Here is a 27,290-nt window from a genome sequence, read left to right on the forward strand (position 1 = left end):
AATCAGTGAAATGCACCTTCAAACACGATAACAGTGCTCACTTTGGACTAAAAGCAACTGAATATTCTTACGGTATTGTACGTTAAAAAAAAAAAAAATAAAAAGAAAAGCATCGTTTTCTTTAGATCCCATTAGGGCAAGTCTTGATCATTCGAAAATGTTGTTGTCAAGTCCCATTTTATTTTCTTTGGTCTTTGCTTCTTTTTTCTAGTTTTGATAAATTTCTGATTTTATTCTGAAAGAATGGTGATTGAAGTAGCTTCATTGTTATGTTCCCTTGGAAGAGTTCTGCTCCTGATGTTTCTGTTCAGGTACAGGATTTAGAATCTGCATACCTGCACCTAACCCCTATGTTACTGTGTAATGTCAATTTAAGGTGCCATGTGTAGCCTGAGAGGTACAGATAGGTGGACGCTTCAGATCTTTGGGACCAATTCTCTCAGCGCCTTGACAGTGAGATTAACTTTACTGTGAAATGAAGAACATTGGCTTTAGTATGTTATTTCATAATATCTAAGTATGGAATAAAAATATTTGGAAATATATCTGTAAATATGTCACCAACCACAATGATTGATAAAGAATCCTTTTAAAGTTAGTCACACAGCTGCTGTGGCTTCACCATGAAAAAAGTATTTTTCATGACTCTTAAGTCAGGCTAGCTCTTTCTGTGCCATTTTTTCTGGTAAATATGTTTTAAATGTAGCCCAGTAAGCCATTATTGAAATTGTTTCACTGTGGATAATTACTTTCTATGGGTTTTTGAATATATTAGCTAGGGGAAATATTGATTACAATAATTGCTAAGATTAATTGTGGAATTGATTTCATTTGTATAGATAACTCCTGGTTAAAGGAAGGCATTTTTGACCATCAGCAAGACTGAAATTTGTTCTGTTCTTGAAAATTAATTGCTCCCTAATGCTCTGCTGTTCTGAAATTTCACATGACCTGAAAGGGTTGTCTGCTTGTTCCTTTAGTATTCCAATTTTATCAAAGTCTTTCATTTCTTTTAATTCACTTCTACTAATTTTGTTTATGATCTTCTAGTCTGACTATTAAAGAGATCTGAATAATTAAGCATCAAAGAAAAAACATAATCAGTAGGCTGATCTTGAGATCCTGTGTACTACTGAGAGTCACACTGTGCGAGTTAAACAATTTGTTATCAAATTTGTTGCAGTTGGAAGGTGTGGGTTTTGTTGAGTTTTTTTTCAATTAAAAATTAATTTACTGATCTTTCAGTAAATACATACTTAAAATATTGCTTTGGACTTGTTTTAAAATGTCAGACTGCATGTTTTTTTAATTTGGAAATAATTGTTATTATCAAACAATGATGTATACTTCTCAATCAGTCATTCAACATTCACTTGCAGAATGTTTGGCAATGTATGTACTCTACTGAGAAAACTTTGGTGAAACAAGGAGTAAAGCCTTACACTGAAGTTTTTCCACCATAGCAACTTCCAACTGCCTGTTGTTATTTTTCCTTGTTTACCAGTATTATATGGCTTAAAATTAAATTCCACAACAATGATATCTAGCCAGGCTCAGCTTTTGACCATCACTCAGTGATGTTTTGCCATATTAGTCATAGCCTGGAGAGGATGACACCTGCTCCATCCTTCTTACAGCTGCTGTGTTGCTTGCAGATTGAAAGTTTTGAGCTCTGTGCACTTCTACCCAGGACACATTTTTGGCTGTTTTAGCCTGAGGTGACGTTCAGATAATGTGTGTGGGCCAATAGACTGTTTTAAGGGTCAATTCTGTAAGCTAAAAGTAATCAGCATTTTCAGACCACAAGAGGAAAGTGTTTCACTGAGCTTAATGGAAGTGAAGTTGTGTGGAGACAAAATCACAGAGAAGAAGTATCAGTTGTTTAGTGATTTTTTTAGAGAAATAATTCCTGATCATGGTGGACAGTTTTGCTTTTTTAAAGATTTTCACAGGCTTCACAAGTGAAAAAAAAGTCAGTTGACCTACTTGTACCATAAAACAGATGTGCAGCTTTGTATGTGTGTGTGTGACAAGGTTACACAACTATGAAGTTTTAGTTTATTTTTACTCTCATCAAAATCAGTGGGATAATTTGAAGAGTGGACAATGTTTGGTGTAAGTATAAAAGTCCAAGACTGCTGTGAATTTAGAACTGTAAAAGACACTGAACAAAGTCATCAGTGGGTTTTAAGATTGTCCTGAGCAGTTAATGATATTGCTGAAATCAAGTCTTTAAAATGCTTTTAGCAGTAGAAATTCTATAATGTGGAGAAAGGCAATGGAGTATCAAAATGATGACTTCAATAAAAAAAGGAACATGATACCTATGAAAATGATAAGGAAGTAGAAAGATGTTACTTTGAAAAGATCAATACAAAAAAAAATTCAATAGAAGCTGACAAGAGAAGTGAAAGCTCTTTGCTCGAATAAGATGAATATAAAATAGGGAGGAATAGAATCTGACAAGTAAGTGAAAGATCGCTGCTTGCATGCAATCAATATAAAAACAAATGCAATGCAAACTGACAAAAAATAGAGGGTTCTTCCAAGAATAAGATTAATATGAAAATATGTACAATAGGAAAATACAGATCATTGAATCAGAAAGATCAGGGCATGTGACCATGTATATAAAGAATAACGTTCCTCTAGTGTACTTGTTTCTTTTATTATTATTATGCTTCTAATTTTTTTAAGTTAGTCATTGAAATATGCTGTTATTTAGTCACCCCATGGCAAAAAATGTTTAGTTCTTTTTTCTTTTTTCCTTTCTTTAATAGCTTTTGCAAATTATTGCAAATCACAGGAAGGTGCTAGGGGAAGTGAAGGAAGTATTTTGGTACAGGCTTTTAAAGAATATTGTCTTCATCTTTGGAAGGGAAAGATCCAAATTTATATCTTCTACATCATCTCTTTTCAGTGGCTTATACTTTCTTTTTTGTGTGATTACTGCAGAAAGTCCCAGACATCGGATTAAAGAAGTTCTGGACTAAACCCAAAGTCTGGTCTCTGTGTCTGTGGGTGGTAGATTCCATTTTCCATTTGTAGATGTTTTTCTGAAATAATTTTCTCTCCTTATTCTTTTTTCATGGGGTGGTATATATATATGGCTTTCTGATGAGCTTATTTTCTTCCTCTTCTTCCTCCTGAGTAATGGCAGATATGACAGTCCTACAGAATCAGAGAGGGAGATAAATGTCTTTGTCCTCCCTCCCATTAATAAAGTCCAACAAAGGTTGAATTCCAAGTTGATGGGCACTGATAAACCAACACAACATAACATCAGATGTGCCTATGTTCAGTGCCTGCTCTCCTTGTTTCTACCTAAATGTTTAGTGCACAGGTCTAATCTACCAGCTCTGGCAGAGCCTTCATAACAGTGAGGTTTTCCATACATATGTGTGATGATAGCATTTCAGAATTGCAGTATGGATGATGCTGGAAGGGTCCTGTGGAGATCATCTAGTCCAACCTCCTTCTCAAAGCAGAGTCAACTAGACCAGGTTGCTCAGAGCCATGTCCAGATGGGGTTTAAGTATCTCCAAGGATGGAGGCACAGCTTTACAGTTCAAAATCTCTCCTAGAGGTCTTTGAGTTGTGTATATAAATAATTCAGTATCTTGTATTGCAAGAATACACTCTTTGATAGTACTGAATAGAGACTAAGAAACACACAAGAAAGCTTTCTAGGCCTTATGTTTCAGCAGAGTTGAAAATGAGGATGTTCACATTATTAAAGTCATAAGGCAATATTGACTAAAATGAGTTTGCCTTTCTTCCACCCCCCTATCCCCGCCTCCGGAGGTTTTGTGAGGATGCTCTAGACATTTCCTATTAGCAGATACGGCATGAATGTCTGTGTTTGGAGAGGGGTTGTTGTTTGGGCTTTTTAGAGCAATAGCTGTAATGACACAGCTTTTTTCAGAAGATGTGGATCAGTTTTGCTTTATGGCGGTGGTAAGTTATTTACTACTGATGTTTCAAGCTCACTTCTCTGAAGGTTGGTTTGACTTCTTAACACTAGTATTGACTACTGAAAAATACTTCAAATGTCATCAATATGTGCAGATAGAGATATGGGAAAGGAAAAAAAAAAGCGTAATGCAGTAAGCGCTGTTGAACTTTCAATGAGGGGCTGATTGTCACTGAGCTAAATTCATCTTTTATCTCTTAAGATTAGAACTGTAATAGCACAGAGATTTCTTTGCTACTTGCTCAGATAAGTTGTTTGATTTATGGCCTTTCATGAATGATCCATTAGCATTTTTCATGCATTCTGTTAGTTAAATTTTTCAAAGACAGAAATATTATTGGAGTATTTCATTTCAGTGCTTGAGGTCATCTTGAAGTCACTGAACTGAATGATGAGGCACATGACCATTGTAATTACATAGTGGTCTAAAGAGCAAGCCAGAGTTTCTGTATTAGAACTTTGCTCTGTTTTTTTATTAGGTATACTCTGCAGACCTAAAAAATAATAACTAAAATCCGTCAATGTAATATATGCTGATATAGTGGCTGACAGTGTTGGTATTCAGTTTTGCTAGAATACAAATATCAGTGAGACTACTCACATCAGTAAATTTCTATGTTTATTTTGCTAATGCATCTGGTGATTCACTTTTTACTTGGAGATCCCACTGAAGAGTGCATTATTTGCATTATTTAGGATAATGTGATGCTAATTAAGTCAGTGAATACAGTCACTGGATGAAATGGTGAATTATGTCCTGATATCAGACCCAGGGAATTCTAAAAAATGTAATGGTAAACCCCGCTATTTTTTAGCATTTTCACAGAGAAAACAAACAAATATTCCAGTTGATTTTTTTAGGTTTGTTTTTTTTTTTTTTCCTCCCCTTTTTTTTTTTTTTTTTTGGGTACAAACACTGACAGCTCTAGGCAAATGAAGCAAAATCATGAGCAAAATAGAAATTGCTACAATGGCTAGTGGAAGCCTAGAGTAGGACTGAAGTAATATGCAACCTAAGTAACTGTTTTTCTCAGCTTCTTCCTACGCCACTGTGAGAACTTTGTTTTTTGTTCTAACCATAGATTGAACTGATTACTCACTGCTTTTATGTATATATGTTTTATATATATATGTATATATACACATATATAACCGTATATTTATATAATTATGTATATCATAAAATGTTTAGGTTGAAGGGACCTTAAATATTATCTAGTTTCAGCCCCCCCACACCATGGCCAGGGACAAATCCCACTAGATCAGGTTGCTCAAAGCCTTCTCCAACCTGGCCTTGAACACTTCCAGGGAGGGGCAGCCACAGCTTCTCTGGGCAACCTGTTTGAGCTTCACACCCTCATAGTAAAGAATTTCTTCCTGATATCTAATCTAAATCTACCCCCTTTCAGTTTGAAACCATTACCCCTCATCCTATCTCTACATTCCCTGATAGAGAGTCCCTCCCCATCTTTTCTGTATCCCCCTTTAGGTACTGGAAAACTGCTCTAAGGTCTCCCTGGAGTCTTCTCTTCTTCAGGCTGCACACCCCCAACTCTCTCAGCCTGTCCTCATAGGGGAGGTGCTCCGGCCCCCTGATCATCTTCGTAGCCTCCTCTGGACTGGCTCCAACAGCTCCATGTCCTTCTTACACTGGGGGCCCCAGAGCTGGACACAGCACTGCAGGGGGGGTTTCATGAGAGCAGAGTAGAGGGGGAGAATCACCTCCCTTGACCTGCTGGTCACACTTCTCTTGATGCAGCCCAGGATACAGTTGGCTTTCTGGGCTGCAAGCACACATTGCCAGCTCATATAATCTATATAAATATTGTGAGGAAACGAAGTGCTTTGTATTTGTTCAGATGTTGTATTTTTTGCCTGCTCTGTGAATCCTAGGTTCATACTGGAACACAGATCAGTTTTCTTGTGCAGATCAACATTCTTTTTCTGGGTATAGTTTTTAAAATTCCAGCATTTTTTTTAAATTACTGAAATATATTTTACACAGAAGAGATGTCATGATTATTTTAAACTGCTTGTTCTATTTGAATCCACACATTTTAGAACTAGGGTATAAATCTATTCTTTCTAAAATTAATCTTTGTCTTGTGCAGTTAAAGCTTCCCAGGCTCACTGGATACAGGACTACTTCTTAGAGTTCACTCCTGAATAAAAAATTAGTTATTTTCATGCAAAGTATCAGTAATACATGTTTTGTTTATGTGTAACAGTTGCATCTTTACTTCTCACCTAACTTTTAGCTCAGGGATGTGATGCTGATGTTAGTGATGTGGATGCTACTTGTGTTTTAATCCTTAACATCACTTGATGTAGATGAAAATGACATAAAAATAGGTAGATGAGTGATAGTTTTGGTTATGGAAGTGAGCTGGAACAAGAATAAACTGTAGAAAATACAGAAGAAAGAGAATATTCAGTCCTTCTCCACATAGGTTAAATATTAAAAATTATTTTATTTTATTTACTTTTACATAAAGTCTTCTTGTCTGTATATAAACTAATAAGTTGTTTGGGAATGGTGCTTTGTATTATGCAAGAGCTAAAGGCATCATATAGTGATCCAACCAATGTATCATTCCAGCAGTCTGCTGCAAGATTGAATATATCTCTCTAAATGGATAACTGATGATTTTCCTTTTTTTTTTTTTTTCTAAGCAGTAGATCCACATAGAATAGTGAGATTTGAAGGCTATTTTGAGGTGTTTTGTTGTTGTTTTTTTTTTTTAAATCTGAATCTACCTTTACTTTTTAATCCAGACAACATTGAATATTTAAAATGTATTTAGCTACAAATTATGTGTATGTGCCTTTTTAATAAATTTCATATGTGTTTGTTGATGGCTGATGATGGAAAATGACACAAAAGAAACAATTTGTCAAAGATCTTACTTTGTGCATCTCTGCAAGTAGCTTTGTTGCAGTTGCTTTTTGTATCCAAGATGATATGTGGTTAATGTTTTCCCCGTTTCCCTTTAGAATAATCGGCACTAATTTCATGAAATACTTTCTGCCTCTCTCACAAGCATTATTCTTGACTTACTTGAAATGTCTCATTCGTTGCTTCCAATTATTGATCTCCACCCCGCAATGTTTTTCATTTTTTAGTATCTCACTACATGCCTGCACAGAACACACCTTTTCAGCTAATTTGTCATTAATGTCTCTCCATTTCTGCAGCAGGTGGTTTCTTGCACCACTTTTCCTTTAGTTCTTCCATTTACAGTCAATAAAGTTTAATTCAATTTTCTAATTATTCTTTAATTTGATCTGATTGCTCTGTCACAGATAAGAGGGAATGAGAGATCAGAGGCAGAGAGATTTTGAGCAGTTGTTTTTGTTTTTCAGAAACCAGAAGGACAGGAGGTAATTGAAGAGTATGGCAGAGCTCTTCAATAGCCTCTGTCCTTGTTCTGCTACTGATATGGTTCTTCCCTCAATCCCCTGCTTATGTTTGTCTTAATATGTCAGGACTTAATTCTCATTTCAAAATTTTCAAGATAGGAAAGAATCCTACTTATGTGATTAGATCATACTTGGTAAAATGAAATCATAATACATTAATAAATAACTAATTAATCATGACAAATTACATAGCTACAGCATTTCTCTTTTCCATTCCCTTGCCTTAGGGTTTATAGTCATCTGAGCAGATGATGGATAGCTTGTCTGCTTTTTCGGTTCGTTGTATGCTGTCACAAAGCGTGAACTGAATGCCTTTGGCAGTATTTTATCCTTGCTATAGCATAAGCTGTCAAGAAGGAGGGCAGGGGACAGATACCTGATGATTACTCACTAGGTCATACACCTGAAATCTCATTTGTGGAAAAAAAAAAAAAAAAAAAAAAGTCTTTGTTTAGTCCTACAATGTTTTTTAAATGTTGTCCCTGAAGTAAGTTTGTACAAGTCTGTCATCCAGAACACTTGTACCTTGCCAGTTTTTTGGTTCTATCTTATAGATAACTGAAGGAATAAATTTTTTCTTGTTTTTGCAAAAATAGATATGTCTTAATTAAAAAAAGAATTCTTTGAAATTTAGTATTTTTTATTTCTCGACTCTAAAAAAAACCTTTTTTAAAATTCTGCCAGTGATTGGAAGCTTGAAGATCTGAAGTAAAAATATACTATGTATATTGACATGAAAAAGTTCATTTTGACAGCTCTGCAAGCATCAGTTGATCTTACAATTATTGGATTGATGCTTTGAAAAAAATTTGTAATTTGTTTACATATGACTCTTCTGACATGAGTTTACAACTGCAAAATGTTGACATATGAGCGATACAGAAACTACATACATCATACAGCTGCTTTTGTGCCAAAGTGCCGGATTACGTCAAGAAGGCACTCAAAAGACCTTCAAGACATTATAGACTCTTAAAGTTTTTTACTGAGATCTGAAAATGACATTAAGAATAAATAAATTGTTCCTGTTCTACAGCTGAGGAAGATGCTTAGTAAGCTTATGATATGACAAAGATTTTCCTGAAAGTCAGTATTAGAATCAAAATTAAAAGCATGTACAGAAAATTGACTTAGCACCAACACATTCAATATTGTTACATCAGTTTCTGTAAGCCAGGGTGCCAGCTCTGGTTTCTTTACTACTGGTGATGTCTCATTTTCTGAACCATTGTTATATGCATAAAGCATTTAGAGGAACTGACTAAAGAGAAGTATAACTATTGTGTAGAGTGGGTTTTGGATCCTTAAAGTGCCAAATGTTCTTGACTTTCCTTTTGGGCTGCAAGTTCATAATAGTGTAACAAGTATTTATAAAATCACGGTCAGATTTTCAACTGGTATATGCTGGAATACCGTATCAGTGGCTTTAGTGAAAATGTCTGCTTGCAACAGGTGGGAATCTGGACATGAATCTACAGAATATTTGTACCAAGAAAGCAATTATTTTTTAGATAAGAAGTTATACTCTTAAATGTATACTGTTTGTTTGTATGTATAAAAAATATGTGTTTTGCTTGTTTTTATCATGCTCAGGCCCATCTTGTTAACTAAAGAAGTTGAGTGTCTTCTCCTTTTAGTTATAACAGAGATATAGCTATAGTTGGATGCAAACACATCTGCTGCTGAAGATGACTAGGTTGATGAAAATTGTGAGATGACGTGCTCGAGAAAGAATGATACTCTTGAGTATGAAGCTAAGTATTGTCTGTTGACTGTGAACTTCTTTATCACTGAAAAGCAAGTTATTCTCACTCTCAGATATCTATTTTATTTGACCATTCATTATTGTTTCAAGAGAGATGGATCTGTCTATGTTAGTATTTTAATTCAGATCAAAAATGCCCTTTGGAAGAAAACACTGTTTGGCCCAAGTTACTGCACTTGATGTTGCTGAGACATCTCAGAGTGTGGCAGGTGGATTCCCTTCTGATGCAGCTAAACCAGAAGGTGTGCTCTCATGGTGCACCTGGCCCGTGTCAACTGTTAATGGGCATTCAGGCTACAGTCAGATCAGATCTAGCAGAAAATAAAATCTCCAAATCCTGTGTAATATGAATGTCATATCCCCAGCACCAACTGTTTCAATATACAGATGTGCTTCCATTGCACTGCACTGCTGGCTGATATAGGTGAAGCCACTGAAACCAATATGCTGTTAGAAGAGCAAAGGAATGAGTTTTTCACTTACTATAAGTCTTCTTGCTTCATACAGTCATTTTTTTAAAATGATATAAAAAACCCAAACCACTATGTCTTTCCTTTTCCTTTTTTGAAACAATTGCTGCAATTGTCCCTTGGAAGGCACTCTTGAAGGTCAAAGGAGTCCAGGAAGGCTGGATATTCTTCAAGACAGAAATCTTAAAGGTGCAGGAGCAGGCTGTCCCCATGTGCTGAAAGAGGAGCAGACAGGGAAGAAGACCAGCCTGGCTGAGCAGAGAGCTTGACTGGAACTCAGGAAAAAAAGGAGAGTTTGTGACCTGTGGAAGAAGGGGCAGGCAACTCAGGGGGACTACTAGGAAGTTGTCAGGTTATACAGGGAGAAAATTAGAAAGGCCAAAGCCCAACTAGAACTTAATCTGCTACAGCCATAACAGAAGATAAAAAATGCTTCTGTAAATGCATTAGGAACACATGGAAGGCTTTATTAAATACAGGGGGAAACATAATGACAAAGGATGAGGAAAACGCTGAGGTACTTAATGCCTTCTTTACCTTAGTCTTTCATAGTAAAATCACTTGTAATCCGGGTACCCAGCCCCCTGAGCTGGAAGACAGAGACAGGGAGCAGCATGAAGCCCCCATAATCCAAGGGGAAATGTTTAGTGACCTGCTACACCACTAAGACACACACAAGTCTTTGGGGACAGATGGGATCCACCCAGGGGTACGGAGGCAGCTGGCAGAAGTGCTCACCAAGCCACTTTCAATCATGTATCAGTAGTTCTGGCTAAGTGGGGAGGTCCCAGTTGACTAGAGGTCAGCAAATGTGACACCCATCTACAAGAAGAGCCAGAAGGAGGATCCAGGGAACTACAGGTCTGTCAGCCTGACCTCGGTGCCAGGGAAGGTTATGGAGCAGATCATCTTGAGAACCATCACATGGCATGTACAGGACAACCAAGTGATCAGGCCCAGTCAGCATGAGTTTATGAAAGGCAGGTCCTGCTTGACTAACCTGATCTCCTTCTATGACAAGGTAAGCCACTTAATGGATGAGGGAAATGCTGTGGATGTTGTCTACCTAGACTTTAGAAAAACCTTTGAGACCGTTTCCCACAGCGTTCTCCTGGCAAAACTGGCTGCTCATGGGTTGGACGGGCATCCTCTTCACTGGATAAAAAACTGGCTGGATGGCTGGGCCCAAAGAGTTGTGGTGAATGGAGTTAAATCCAGTTGGCGGACGGTCACAAGTGGTGTTTCCAAAGCACAGGTTTGGGGCCAGTTCCGTTCAATATCTTTATCAGTGATCTGGATGAGGGGATTGAGTTCATCCTCCAAAAGTTTGCAGGCAACACCAAGTTGGATGGGAGTGTTAATCCACTTGAGGATAGGAAGGCTGTACAGAGGGATCTGGACAGGCTGTATTGATGGGCCAAGGCCAATTGTATGAGGTTCAACAAGGTTCAGTGCCGGATTCTGCACTCGGGTTACAACAACCCCGGGCAATGCAACAGGCCTGGGGAAAAGTGACTGGAAAGATGCCCAGTGGAAAAGGACCTGGGGGTGTTGTTTGCCAGCCAGCTGAATATAAGCCAGCAGTGTGCCCAGGTGGCCAACAAGGCCAATAGCATTCTGGCTTATATCAGAAATAGTGTGGCCAGCAGGACTAGGGAAGTGATCGTCTGCCTGTACTTGGTACTGGTGAGGCCACACCTCAAATATTGTGTTCAGTTTTGGGCCCCTCACTGCAAGAAAGACATTGAGCTGCTGGAGCGTGTCCAAAGAAGGGTTACGAAGCTGCTGAAGGGTCTAGAGCACAAGTCTTATGAGGAGCCTCTGAGCGAACTGGGGTTCTTTAACCTGGAGAAAAGAGATCTTATCGCTCTCTACAACAATCTGCAAGGTGGTTGTAGTGAGGTGGGTGTTGGTCTCTTCTCCCAGGTAACAAGTGATAGGATGAGAGGAAACAGCCTCAAATTGCACCAGGGGATGTTTAGGTTGGATAATAGGAAAAATTTCTTCACTGAAAGGATTGCCAAGCATTGGAACAGGCTGCCCAGGGAAGTGGTTGAGTCACCATCCCTGGAAGTATTTAAAAGAGTGTAGATGTGGCGCTTAGGGACATGGTTTAGTGGTGGACTTGGTAGTGCTAGGTTAACAGCTGGACTCGATCTTGAAGGTCTTTTTTAACCTAAATTGTTCTATGATTCTGTGGGTTGTTAGTAGATTTAGACCCTTATTTCCCTGGAGTACATGCTGAATTGATGTGGATTGTCAGAGCATGATGGGATTTAGCTGGTGCTAAGCCTCCAGTATTCAGTTCTGCTTCTTTCATTTATCAGTTGTGAAAGTTAAATATGTGTACAAATATCTATAAGACTGGGGCTGAAGTTTGTTGTATTTCGCTATGTGATATGACTCCTTCTTAAAGCCTTATTTTAAATCCAGATTCATATTTTTATATCCTCCTCCTTATCCTAGGAAATGTGGTACTCTGTATCCTCACTCCCTGACTTTAGTTAAAAGTAGCAGTGTAAAATACTGTATGATTTCAGAGGTCTTTATGATGTATTCTTAACCGTTTTGATTCCTGACATATTTTTTCACTCCATAGCAGTTGTTCTATCTGTGCCTGTATTTTCTTAATACATTGGTCTCTTCCTATTATTGGGAATGATCTATGTAGAAGCGCTTAGAAAACTCAAACTCAGTTTCTTCGATTTTAAAAGCTCTATATATGCAGTATTTACCCTTTCAGGAAGGATTATGGCCCTTAGTTAAATATGGGAAGCTAAAGTAGCTAAAATTTAGTACAGTTTAAACCTTTAGGATAGGTATATATAAGGTGATAAGATTTCTTTCTTCATCCCATTCCAGTTGTTTTCTGCAAGTTTACTCCTCTTCCTGTGGTTTTATATAATCACAAAATAAATTAAAAACTAGACCTTCGGTAAGCACGTGATTATAAAAATGTATTTCTGTTTGGACATTGTAGAACAAAGGACTGCTGTACCAAGTGAATCAAGCAGTGAATACAGAAAATTCAGATGAATCCTAAGAGAGTACTTATAGCATGGATGCAGACAAAAAAACTACAAAGAAGCTTAATTTTGCTGCCTTCCCAAAGATCCTTTTGAGTCTTTTATTATTTCAAAGGCATTTTGAGTCTTACGAAGTGATTTGTAAGGATGGGAGTTTCTTCATTTGCTTAAAAATCGAAAGTAATAATTTCTGGCTTCTAATTCTGTGATCTGCTTATTGTATTAGACTAACAAAATGCTATGTACAGAGAGAGTGGCTGAAGACTGCAGGGTTACCGTTTTCTGAAGATGAAGGATGAAATCAGTTCCCTGTGCAGGAAAGGAGTTTTGTCATTAACTTCAGGGAGGCCAGGATTCACCCCAAAAATGGAACTCAGCTTGGCATCTCGGAAGCACAGGACTGGGAGTCTGTGTTTCATTCCTCATAGATTGAATGCTATAGATGAAATTAAAATTACATATTTTTCCTCTTTTAAAGATACAGGCATTCTTTGTTTATAACAAGAAATAGCAATGTTTTCAGAGAGAGAAAGAGAACCTCTGTTTAGGCAACAAGCTTTGAGCAGTCACCTTTCTAGTACTTTATAGCCCCTTGATCTTTAAGAGAAAAGAGGTTTATTCATATTCCCTCTATATAACCCAGAAAACAGCACCAAACCAAGCTTAACAATTGAGGTACAATACTTACGATGATGCCAGGCTATAGAATGACAATTTCTATTTTATATTAATGTTCTGCTTCTGAGAGGGCATAATGCAGTTGCACATGGGAAAGGATGTTTCATCTGTTGGAGAGAGGGGACTTCTTCCTTGGGTAGCTGAATTTTAGAAAATATCTATCCTCTTCCTCTTTGGAGCAACCTTTGGCCAAAACCACCACCACCAAAAGCAGCAAAAAGAAAGACTGTGAAAATTTAATTCCTTTTAGACCCCAAGACTCGTCCATGAGATGGTTAGAATATTGACAAGGAGCAGGAAGCTGTCACTCTGTACTAACTCAGGTGATGAAACAGACCTTATCTCATCATCATTTTTCTCACGTTTCCCACTTGTGCATTGTATTCCCCTCACTCGGTGTGTCTCGGATTTCTGTTGCCAGAGATACATTTAGATAGATTAAACCAGTCTGCTATTCATTAATATTTCATTTATATGGGGATTAAATTAGAATACATTAGACAAATCCACTGTATTATTTTAACATTTATTAAAATGCCCTAAAACTCAAGCATAAATATTGTCTATGATATATATGTATGTTCTCCATATATGGTCTATATAAGATATACAGACAGTAATTTTATAGTATGCAATTATTAACAATATATTTAAAATATAGATTTTATAATAGATATGAACATACATATGTATGTACTATATCTAGAGATGTATATTAATGTAGTAAAACTTATCCATAATTTATTTACAAACATTCAATATTCATTAATTAAAAATTAATAAGAAAAGCAGTTTTACTTCCAATTCTTGTGCTGCACTAACTCTGTATAAAATTGTATGGCTTGTAGTTACTATATTTCAGCTTCTAAAAGGACCTTTTCTTTATTTGTAACAAAGGCTAATATATCAGAATAGGGCAGGAAACAGCTTTTTGCTTGACAAATCCAATTCTTAATTTATCTAGTCCGTGTCATTCCTTCAATAAACTGATCAAGCTCTGTATTAAAAGATCTGGTCGTCTTGCTCATGTCTCCTATCAGAATACCATTCTAAGACTTTCTGCTCTAAAAGAGACCTTGTAATTAACAAATCTAATTTATTCTTAATTATTTTTTACCAATTTGTTATTATGCCACTGCTATCATTATGCCTACCTACCCTTCTCAGGGTTAGGCTTGCTTTCTGGCTCTGCCTCACTTTTCTAGACCATATTACTCAAATTCTTTGTCTTCTTTCAGAAGATAAGTTTTCTGTTCTTCATCAGGTATCTTAATGGCCATTTTCAGCACTTTTTCCACTTGCAGTTCATCTCTTTGACATAATGGACAAAACAAACACGCAGTATCCCAAACAATGTGTCAAGCAATCTTTATATTGTTGTATTAACGTATCTCTATTTTTGCTGGAGATACTTGTGCTTTCCAATCTACCATGGCTGGGGAAAGGATAGAAGGAATTGCTGTTGATAGCCAATATACATGTTGTAAGTTAAGAACTTTTTAATAGGTGGTATACATAAAAATAACATGTGGTAGCATCCATTTCTAAATTAATTGAGTTTTCAGACTAGAAGTAATATAAAAGGGGAATTGGCAAAATAGTTAAAAAATTGCAGAAAGCATGAGGTAGGAGAGCGAACATTTTTGCATGAGTTGGCCTGTTTCTAGCTCTTTTTCTTCTCGCTTAACCCAGCTACTGCTTATCATTTACTGATCATGTAAGGTGCTCTCGTGACTGGAAAGTTATTGAAGTGGTGATATCCTGGCAGACTGAAGACAAAGTTTAATAAATTATTCCAGAACAGCATTTATAGACAGCCTTTTGATTTGTTTTGTTTGTTTTTGTTAACACCTAATTACATTTTTTTATAGAGAGAAGTCTTCATTAAAGATCAAGCATATCTCTATAGCTAGTTTAATTTGAGTGTCACTATGATACCCTTTGAAATGCTAACAAAAAATGAGAGCAAAGTGAAGGAAGACCAGAGTTAATATGTGCAATATAGTCATCATTACTTTTTAAGTGGATGTTTTGGTGGTATTTAATCCTTGATATTTCCATAAAAATGCAACATACTCATTTAAAATTAATATTTCATCTGTTTTCGTAAAGAAGGAATTATTTCCAATTAGAAGGACTACACTGAAGTCACCTGTAAAAACTAATAACAAATAGTAAAAAATCAGGAGGTGCTATAATTACTTTAATAAGTTAATTCTGGTTTTCATTTTACTTAGGTTCTTACACTGTGCATAGCTCTACCAAATCTGAAAGTCCTCCAGAACCACTGTAATCAACAGTTTCTTTCATATATTTTGTCTTTTTGCCATCTTCCCAGAAAAAAAGACCACTAGAGTACTGTGTGTTTGATCACATCGGGTATTATTCCATCCTAGAATACATGCTGGTATATTTAGATATTAAAGGAAACAAGGCAAAAAACAATGTTCATCCCTCCCAACTTGTAAGATGCACAAGTACTGTTATGGGAGATACGTTGCAGTATATAACATGGGTGTCTTTTGTGGTTTATAGAGACAAAGAACTTCTTGAAACATTATGTGTGTACTGAAGAGTCTATGACTCTGCATTTTATTAACTCTTTTTTGTTGAGCTATAATAGAAGCTTAATTGCATCTTCTCTTCTTGACATTTTTATTCTCATTTCTTTCTCCTGGGCGTTTCTTATTTTAATGAGCTTTTACTGTGCTTCTCTAGCTATCAGCATGTGGCAGCTAAGCCAGTCAGCAGACAGCGTATGGCATTGCCAATTAATTTACTTGATTTGACACAGACACAACAGTATGCTAGACTTCAGTGACTTCTTCAGACAATTATTTATAGAAGTGTCTGGGACATAATGTCAGATATCTAATAGGGTGTAGAGAAGTTGTTCATTTAAAGGAAAAGTACATGACATTTTATCATTCATGCTTTTAATTAAGAGTGTAAAATATCTACTCTATAAAATTTCCTTTCAGCAATCTTAGATGTTGAAATTATTTGATTCCATTATTGTTCCATATGCTAAAAATTGTATTTTAATATTTTGCTTTTTACACACCATTGAATGCATATTACCCAAACAGATCTGATTATCCCATAATTTTATATTGTTATGATAGAAAAAACAAATGCCACTTTCAAAGCAAGATTTTGTAACTGATTTATGTATACAAGATCCAGCAGATCATCACTTAAAGTAATGACCTATCCAATTGGAAATGCCACTATATAACAACTATTGTGTGTTAAATTTTAAGACTTTTTTTTTCTTTTCCTCCCATGCTTTGAATGAAAAGAATACATTTCCTCTGCATTTGTAAATCCTTGTTTTAGTAAAAATTAACAAAGACTATTCAGATTGTAATAATTTTCCCATTTGTAATTCTTCACCTCTTAAACTATGTAGTTAAATATAACACTTTCAAATCAGCAGGTGGATGTTTTCAAACTAAATATATATGTTATTACAATGTTTGTAACTAATCTGTCAAGTTTTCTATTCTCGAGTATATATGCAAACTATATTTAACTTATTCAGTTTGTAGATACACCTCCTATGAGCCATGTAGGTATCTCACAGTGTGCTCTGGTTAATCTGCTTAACCTGTGTAGAGAGGTTGGATAAAACATCCCCCAGTTCCTCAAGCACTCAGAATTTTCCTATTACTCTCTTTTATCTGGTTTTTAGTCAGCTGTGAAGTTTTTTTGGATGACTGTTTTGAGTTGGACGCTTTCCTGTGGTTTTCTATGGAGACCCGAAGTATCTAAATTCAGATTCCTGATTCCACTCTGAGGACCAGTTACCTTGGAGACAGCGTTCAGTTTGGAGCCACTATAATCTTTTCTTTGCTCTGGCCTTTTGCTCATGCTGAACTTTTCATGAGAGAAGTAGATGGCTTAAAACATGCATCTAAATTTGTAGGGTTGAAGTTCAATTTACAACCAGACTAGTTCTTTGAATTACTATATTTGGCAGCTATGGAGAAAATGTGTATGTGTGTGTGTGTATAGCTATATATGCACATGTTTATATAAGCCAGTGCAAAAATTAATTAAAATACCTTAAAGACAAAAAGACCGTTCCTTCTTAGGCCTACGTAAAACAAAATGGGAGTACAACTTGCCAGCTGAGAGTGTGTAACATTCAATGTAATTTAACATAAGCTGGAAGGAATGCAATCTTGAAAAAACTAGTGAAACATAAATCATAAAGAAGACTAGTTTACACCTTCAGTAGAGTTTCTATATCTGATTAACATGGCTACAAATGGAAGCCTCTGTGTCTGCACATATATATACAAAAATATGTACTTGCAAATATATTGTCCCTCTGTGCCCACTTTTAAATACCATAATATTTGATTGCAAATATATATTTCATTCATAACAATAATCTTTATCTTTAAAGAAATCAATGAGTCAGCTTCATTAAATAAGTTATGGAAATGTAATACATTCCACACACTAAAAGAAGATTAATGAACTGCTGAGGAGCTCCCTTCTGTTCTCCCCAGTGTATGTGTAGCTGCCGCATCAGGGAACAGGAGCTCACTTATTTTCAGATATAGTAAATAGCTCTCAGGCTTTTCAAATAAAGTTGTACTCTGTCTCGTATGCAGGCCAGGGCCTATACATTGAATAAATCATCAAAAGTGTATTCTAGTTCTTTTAAAGAGAGCACGGTAGTGCTCTCTATTTTTTATTGATTGCATTTGCAGAGGAAAATTGAATCCATTCCTTGTCAAGGCCCCTAAACCTCATGTCATAAAGAAGAAGGAAAAAAGAAAAAGATGAATGGAGTTCAGTGGAATTAGCCAGAAAGACTGATGTTTCCTATTGTGTGACGATAAATTTTATTTTTTCATCTTGACCATATCAAGTGAGAGGTAGCAGCTGAAGTACTTTGAAGTAGTAATCTTCAAAGAGTTCTTTTAGCAGACTTGGAAATAAGCTTATTGGAGAGTTATCTCCAACTAGATTTTCTGCCAATTATCAGTCAAAAGCTCTTTCCTGCAAGGAGGTTAACTCAAAAGGAAAGGCAAGTGTTTCTAGGATATATAGCATCTCAGTAGCTGTGGCTATGACACCTCTAAACATTTTATTTTCGTAAACTGCATTTTTTTTTTTATAAAAGAACAATAAATTAAATTCTCACTATATTCATGAAGTCGATATAAATCCATGTATCTCAAATTAGGGTATTTTGACAGGTGACATGGTCTCTACTATGAGCTAGTGAAAGTAGCACTGCATTGATTTTTATGTGCAAATTAAGAATCATGATATTTTAGTAGGAACTATTTGAAGAATAGTTTTGTTGCTGTTTATGAGCATTTTTGCTTGCTTTTCTTTGGTTGGCAAGTTTCAAATCCGTTGCTGTAGGCTTGAAACCAGAATCGAGATGTATGAATTTGAAATTGCCTATTACCAGAGGTATTGCATTAAAAAAAAAAAAAAATGTAGGGGACTTGATTTACAGCTTGCCTTTTGAAGTCCAGGGTGTATTCTTTAGCAGAATCAAAAGAGTAATATAAGTTATGGAAAAACACTTAGAGAAATAAATGATTAAGGCTAAAATTCCCAGCATTCTTTTCCTTATTTACAGATTACTGGATTACTTAAGACAAACATGGGTACATTCTATATCAAGTATACTTACAGATAGAATGAAAAAAACAACAAAAAACCCTGAATGAAGGGAGCAAGTTTGAATTACAAATAACAAACTACTCCAGGAATAATTGTTTTAATGACTGTAAAATTAGCTATTTACATATCAGTCCCACCAAATAAACTCTGTGTGTCTGTTCCAAGCACAAATGGTGGTTGTCATAATAAGAAAGTGATTTAAGGTGATATATGTTGAACCTTACATGTGTGCTGTTAAAATCTGTTACTGAAATGAGACTTGGGCATTTAACTATGAATTTCTGCAGTGCAGGAGGATACATTTTTCAGTACCTGAGAGCAGATGTGTTGCATATTGTTAGTAGCATTTTCCCAGATTTATTTTGTTTTACTTCTATTAAGATGCTCTGTTCTTGTTGCTTATCTTGAATTCCACAATATTTATTTTTTTAATTCCAACTTCGTTTGTTGATTTGTGTTTTTCTTCCCCTTGCTGCAAGTTCTTGGATTTTTTTAGAATGTTGTGTTTGTCTCTGGGACAAAGTTATAGAGGAGGAGGAGAAGGAAGGGGAAAGTGGGACGTAAATAAGATCATAAAGCTCTTGACGCTGACTATAAAACATCACTTCTCCACAAATATTACAAATAAGATCTAGTAAGCCATATTCCTTGCTTTATAGCCTAATCTCAACAAGTCTAATAAAATGCTGAGATTATCAATTCTGATATGTCCATTTAATACTTCAGTACTTAGTTATTTCACTATTTATAGATTGTCTCCTTAGTTTCTCCTTTTTTTGTATATGCATGTATTTTAGATATATATTTATATATATGTGACTGTGTATGTGCAGAGGTGTGTTTAAACATATAGATTCATATATATATAACTACAATACATATTTGGGTGATGTTACACAGACACTTTTAGCAACAGTATTTGTAATGTATAGTAAGATGTTTAATATATCTTAATTGAATATAGCTTATTCATTAGTAAGCTTATGATCTAAAGGAAATCCTCTCTTGAGAAATACTGTACCACAATTCATATGTGAAGAGTTTTTTCATGGGTGCAATTCAGAAAAGCATTTATGAGCATGATTAGCTTAAAAATATTTTTTTCCTGATTAAATGTTTTCTGAGTAGAGGTATCAGTGGTCTGACCAGGGTGGTAAAGTCACTGACAGATTTGGAGGTAGAGGCTGCAGTAATTTTAAGTCAGGTCACAAGGCCAAAGAAATGCATTGATTTATATTGTTATGGGGCTTGGGAATTCATAGAGGACCCTGAAACCTAAATGCTTTGTCAGCTGGCAAAGAGATAAAAATTATTGTCTCCCACATGCCTTAAGTAAGTGTTGTAAGCTCCAGTCCTCTAAATGCCACCATGAATGACTGGCATAGTCTTCCACTGGGTCAAGTTCTCTGTACATCAGGTGAGGAAACAGTAACATGAAAAAAACCAAAATGAAGCTGTAACGAAATTCTTGTCTAAGTAAATGGCAGAGCTTCTAATGATTTCTTGGAGCCACTTCTGGAAATAATATTTGACACAAAGTTAAGTTTAGAAAGTCTGTACGTAATGCTTAATTACACAGTAGGTCAAACAGGATCTAAAAGAGATAATTGAACAGTAACCATTTTAAAATTATAATTAGCTTCTCATGGTGCTTCAGGGAATTATTCCTCTTTCTTAAGTAAACCTACATATATATATTTATAAGGATGTACTTGACAAAGAGACAGGTATATAGTACAAGCTTATTGCTTACAGGGAATCTTAAGAGTTGGAAATTTAATATGATATTTCTATAAAAAGTTATATCTTGAGAGAGTAATATTATCTTAAAACTACTTTGAAAAAAACAGATAAACCTTTCTGCAAAACACATGGTGTAGCAATTTTCTCCTTAACCTTTAAAAACAAGCCTATAAAATTCAATGTTGTGATCTTATTTCTCTAGTAGCTGTTAACAACCTCACTCTGGAAATGGGCTGTCAAATGTTAACTTTCAACCTGTCCTTATTTTTATTGGATTTTTTTTTTTTTTTTTTCACAGTAGCAGAGGGCTAGAATGCAGACTTACATAGCAAATTTTGTACTGTGATGCTACTCAGGTGCTTTCAATGTGAACTGGTTTTATTTCAGCTTAACTTTCCCATTTGCAAGAGAAGTTTAATTTTCTTTCCTGTGTGCAATACCACAGTGTAAGCAGGATCTGTATTACAGTGTTAACTTTTGTAGGATTTATACCTACATCTTTAAATTGTTTTCAGATGGTTTTTCCCCTCTAGTTCCCTTTCCACTCCTGGCTTGCTAGTCTAGGTCTTTCAGTTTTAGAAACATTACTTACAGTGTCATTAGGCAACACAAAAGAAAGAATTAGTGACCAAACCAACAAAAAGCCCTTGCCTTTTCTAATTAACTGAATACTTGATATTGCCTAACATTATTAAGATTTTGGGGGTGGGAAATTAATGAGATATTTACAGCTGATTAAATGAGGTGAAAAGCATGATTTATCATAAATTATATCATAAAGTATTCTGTATCACAATAAAATTTCATTGACTACTGACTATAGGCAATTGACTATTACTGTAGCAGTGTTCATCAATTTTAGAGTAAACGACATAACTTTTTTCCAAAAAGGCATAGAATGTATTAATATATAATATGTTTGATTGATTATATAATATATTTGATTGATTAAAACAAGAATTGGTACAGGACAACTTTGTGAACGTAAGTTTCTGGCCACATTTTAGCTGAAATGAGAATTTTCTGGTATTTTAAGTTCATTTTGGAACTGACCTAACTCATAAATATTAATGTTCACATTGCTGATCTTTCTGTAAGTGATCACATCTATGAACATTAAGATCTTGTTAGTGTGTGATAATGAGTACTATTGTGCATGCAGTCCCACTTTAATATTACAATTCAAATAACTCATCATTGTATTTTTCCCATATAATCCTCTTACAGTGTCCATTTGCAAAGGGACATCTTTGTTACCTTTATAAGAGGTATATACCTACTTTTGTTGACATCATTCTAGTTGTTCTTATTGCAGTGTGTTGTAATTAGTAAACACGAACTTTATATGCTTGCTTTTATTTTTCTATAACTGGGAAGTGCAACTAGAGTGACATCTCAGAAACAAAGTATTTGTAGAAGATACTGGCTATCCAAATAAGCTCACAGTCATTGCCTACAAATAATGCAACAGGAAGAAGAGAGCATGAGAAACTTAAAGAAAATTCCCAAGGAAGAGGAGTGTGTTTCTTTAAATTTCTGGATTAGTTAAATGGAATGTTATTACTTTCTGCAGTAGTTCAGATTGCTTTTTGTAGTCATCGCTGCTTGTGTTAGGATGTAACTTTGTAATACCAAATATGTTTTGTCTTTGACAGCAACGATAGTGTTAAATGAACTCAACTGGACTGCAGCGTTGGATGATGTATTCAAGCGGAACAGAGAAGAAGACCCCACTTTATTATGGCAGGTTTTTGGTAGTGCAACTGGCCTCGCTAGGTATTACCCAGGTAACTGAAGTCTTCTAAAGATCTGTCCTATGCCACATATTGCCTTAAAAATGCGATAGCTAAAAATTACTTTCTTACAGAGATGCAGTTTCTGTATATCAGAAGTATCTCAAGGACTTTGAAATTATTCTGTCATAAAGCTGGTATGAGGGGGAAAAAACTGGGGGTGAAATATGTAATTTTTTTACAGTAAGAGGAACAGAAGATGATGTCCTTTGAAAAGCTGAAGAGTTAAATTTTATTTTTATATTTTTTTATGTGTTGTGTAAATAATCAGTTGAATATTCACCAGTGAGATTTTTGTACCTGTCTAGTTCTAAAAATAGTGACTCGATGACTAGACAGAGAATCTTATGGTTAAAGTCAGTGAAAATATGATTGCACCATGCTATGTTTATGTCCTGCAGAATCCAGGATCTCGGACAATTATGTCTTTGCTATTAGAGCTAGGGTCAATGAATTCAACTTGATTATTTCAACCAGCATCTGTTCCACCTGTCAAAGAATCCCAGAATTTCACAGAATTTCACAGAATCATCTAGGTTGGAAAGGACCTTGAAGATCATCTAGTCCAACTGTTAACCTAGCACTGACAGATCCCAACTACACCATGTCCCTAAGCACTATGTCGACCCTACTCTTAAACACCTCCAGGGATGGGGACTCCACCACCTCCCTGGGCAGCCCATTCCAACGCCTAACAACCCGTTCTGTAAAGAAATACTTCCTGATATCCAGTCTAAACCTTCCTTGGCACAACTTGAGGCCATTACCTCTTGTCCTATCACTTATTATTTGGTTAAAGAGACTCATCCCCAGCTCTCTGCAACCTCCTTTCAGGTAGCTGTAGAGGGCGATGAGGTCTCCCCTCAGCCTCCTCTTCTCCAGACTAAACAACCCCAGTTCCCTCAGCAGCTCCTCGTACGACATGTGCTCCAGACCCTTCACCAGCTTCATTGCCCTTCTCTGGACACACTCGAGTAATTCAATGTCCTTTTTGTAGTGAGGGGCCCAAAACTGAACACAGTCATCGAGGTGCGGCCTCACCAGTGCCGTGTACAGGGGTAAGATCACTTCCCTGTCCCTGCTGGCCACGCTATTTCTGATACAAGCCAGGATGACATTGGCCTTGTTGGCCACCTGGGCACACTGCTGGCTCCTGTTCAGCCGGCTGTCAATCAACCCCACCAGGTCCCTCTCTGACTGGCAGCTCTCCAGCCACTCCCCCCCAAGCCTGTAGCGCTGCTGGGGGTTGTTGTGGCCCAAGTGCAGCACCCGGCATTTGGCCTTATTGAAGCTCATACAGTTGGCCTTAGCCCATCGCTCCAGCCTGTCCAGGTCTCTCTGCAGAGCCTCCCTACCCTCGAGCAGATCAACACTCCCACCCAAATTACTAGATCAAATCCCATTACTAGATCACTCTAATTAGTTTAAATAGATGTATATTTTACTGAATTTAGACTGTCAGTTGCCTTAATTTGATTTTTGCTGCGTACTAGCTAATGGAAAGTCTTGTTTTATGGCAAGGCACACTGCCTGTGCTGCTGCTGTTCTTGTTAAGTGATGCTGTTATCAGTGACAGAATAATGTGTCCACTACACACAAGACAATTGTGTGCAGTGTCTTGTCTTTTGCCTACAACTGTCTGGGAAAGAACTTTGAGATCCTTTATCTTCTATTTATACAAGTCTGTGTTTCTGAGGGTGAAGGGGATTATTCTAAAGCTGTTACTGTATCATTAGCACAAGTGCTAGCACAGGCAGAGAAACTGCCTTAGGCTATTTTACAGGAAGAATATTTCATAGCACTTGAATCCTGTTTGTTTTGTCATGCTAGATGCTCATGAAATAAATGCAGTGGGATGTTGCAGAAAAAATAATATTGAAAATGCTAATTTCATATTTCTTTTATTTCCAGTTGTTCTGTTTCAATGCTTTTCGGATGTATTAGAGGTGTGTTAGGGGTCACCATTTGTCACTGCTTAATATATAGTGATGTTTTCCAAGTGCTGAAAAAGAATTGTTTCTTAAATGCATCCCTGTGTCAATCTCTAGGAAATTCATTTTCAAGTGTAAGATTATCGCATGTATTGAAAAATATATTCTTATGTCTAGCTAACCTGTTTACTCCTACTGTTTACCAACATGACACAGAAGCCTCAGAATCTCTATGTATTCTTCCTTAGAGTACCTCTATAAAATGGAAGAAGCTTGTTTTCCCTATTTTGCAAGTGGATATTTTGCTTGTATATACTCCATCTAAATGCAGATTTAAAGATCCTCACACCTCCTGCTTATTCTACTGATAAGTGTCTATGTCCTTATTAGCTGTCTAGTCCTGTCAGAAATTAACTTCATAAATTTCTGAGTAATTCCCCACTTCTTAAAATCTGCACACACAGAGTAACCTAGAGCAGTCTGACAGTCCTGAAGTTGTATGTGCATTTTTCTGTGAGTCTTCTCCTTCCCACTTTCTTCCATTTATAGCTCAAATTGGTAAGCCCTTTGGGTTTTAGACTTTTAGAATAGGTCTTTGTGCAAGGTTGTCCATCTTTCTCTTTTTGTAAACTCTTCATCTCAGTTTGCTGACATACACAAATGTTCTGAAAATGAAATCAAGTTTCATATACTGGAATGGATGTTTTTCACATTTGCTTTTTTAAAGTAATATTATAAATTGTAAAACGGTGCTTCATTATATCGGCCTTAGGGAAGCCTGATTCAAAGTGATGAATTTCTTCATAGTATTGATGTTTGTGAAAGAATTTGGAAGTATCAAAACCTAAAATTAAAATGCATAGATAAGTCTGCTCATTATTATCTGAAATATATCCACTCAGTCTTTCCTCCCTTAAAAAAAATTGATCTCTGGTACCTCTAGCTGTAGAGGGTGTCTTCAATCACAGGTTTCTTGAACTAATGTTTTTATCTGATAGTATCACACTGCCTTGAGTAATGGGCTAGATGGTACATCACTTCTGTCCTAAGTAGGCTCTTGGGCTGTCCTTGTCACCATAGTAACCAGCAGCATGAAAGGATCTTTCTATGAGTGATCCTACGGGTGGAGAGTATGTGTGAAATATAAGGTTATTTTTCTATTACATATACCCCATTGTTTCCTACATATATTCTATTTTTGGTACTGTTGTACACTGCTTTAGCATCACATATATGATTTCATATAATTTTCAGCTGTGCTTTGTCTGCTGCTTCGGTCATTTGTGTTCTCTTGTCTCTATCGAGAGGATAAGACAGCTTCATTCCTTCTCAACCTAGGTTGAGACGCATGGCAGTTCCTTTCCTCAGACCTCTTTCTTTATATATGATAATAAATGGTATTAGGCTTAGACACAATAGTAATTAGATGCAGTAGAATAAGAATAGGAAACTATTTTACAAAAATAATTAACTGCAGTAGGCAGAGGAAGTAACGGTGGCAAAGTACTCGCTTCCTTTAATATTACGATTTAAGTAGTCCATCAAATGTTCCTTATGCAAAATGTCATTTTACTGAGGAGAAGAGCACATTGTATGTGATGTTACCTTTGATTTTGTTCTGAAGTAGAAGAAAATATGTAATCCAGGCAAGCCAGATTTAGGAAGATATTTGTGTAGATGGATAGATACAAATGTTCAATAAAGATAAGTATTAGAAATATACACATCAACACACATGTATGTTGATATTTGCAGTGATGGCAGAACAAGTGCCAGGGATAAAAAGCAACTGTATAGCGACTTCCTATGTTTACCTTGCAAGATGCCCCAATAGAAACATTAGAGACTGCATTGAGGTCAACTTCAGTCTTTATAGATTAACACATTGCTTCATTTTGTTTATTAACTATTTTTCCCTAAAATATATTCAGTTCAGCTCCCATTCTCAAACATCAAGACAGAAATGGCATAGAAGAGCCAAAGATGCAGAATGCCTCCATGGGCTTCAAACCTATTTTTTCACCTCTTTTGGTTAGAGTTTTATTCAGCTTGACTTAAAGAGTCGGTATGAGTTTCCTCATACTGAACTTTTTCTTCTTTAAATTATTTATGAAAGTGTGTCTTGCCTAAAATAATTTTAAAGATTAGTGAGGGTATTTAGTATCAACATTTTCATTAGTTCCAATGGCAGCATATTTGTGAAGAGAAATGCTAGGCTCTATTACTGGGCTGGCAACCATTCATTCTGATATGAAGATGCCAAGAGTAATTTTAAGATTTCTATTAGCTATTCTGTGAGCTCTGAACAACTCAAGAGTAAGTAAACAGTAGTTTAATAAAAGAGTTCAGAAGAATAAACAAATAAAGTGAATAGAACTTTTAGGAAGGATGTAATATATAGTCATTCTTATGTTTAAAGTTATATATATCACAAATTAGTCTTTCTTTCAAGAGATGGTTTCAACATTGTAAGAAAGCATTTTCCTTTTTACATACATTTATGGAGTTGTATCAGAATCAAGACAGGAATCTATCTTCAGGTGATGAAGATACCTGATAAAATTCTTAATTTAAAAGGGAAGTGTACAGGAGGTGGAAACAAGCACAGATGACCTGGGAGGAATACAGAGACACTGTTCAAGCATGTAGAAACACAGTTAGAAAAGCCAAAGCCCACTTGGAGCTGAATCTGGTGAGGGATATGAAGGGCAACAATAAGAGCTTTTACAGGAACATCAGCAGCAAAAGGAGAAACTGAGGAAAACATGGACTTGCTGCAGAATGTGGGCCTGCTGCTCCATGTTGGGGCAGGGGACTTGTTGACAGAAGACACAGA

At 36.1% G+C, this 27,290-nt stretch overlaps 1 protein-coding gene across 9 annotated transcripts in view; it reads left to right on the forward strand.

Annotated features, from left to right (window-relative positions):
• The window catches only part of CACNA2D1 (calcium voltage-gated channel auxiliary subunit alpha2delta 1), a 434,706-nt gene that overhangs the window by 279,779 nt on the left and 127,637 nt on the right, over positions 1-27,290 (forward strand). For all 9 annotated transcript variants that reach the window (XR_012629126.1, XM_074869856.1, XM_074869858.1 and 6 more), the window contains exon 7: positions 22,386-22,517. Coding sequence is in view for 8 of the 9 variants with exons in the window: in XM_074869856.1 (XP_074725957.1) it covers positions 22,386-22,517 (132 nt within the window). In the remaining variant the exon portion in view is untranslated. The remainder of the gene's footprint in view (positions 1-22,385; positions 22,518-27,290) is intronic.

This window comes from Strix uralensis, chromosome 5 (genome assembly GCF_047716275.1).
Source record: "Strix uralensis isolate ZFMK-TIS-50842 chromosome 5, bStrUra1, whole genome shotgun sequence".
Classification (NCBI taxonomy): domain Eukaryota; kingdom Metazoa; phylum Chordata; class Aves; order Strigiformes; family Strigidae; genus Strix; species Strix uralensis.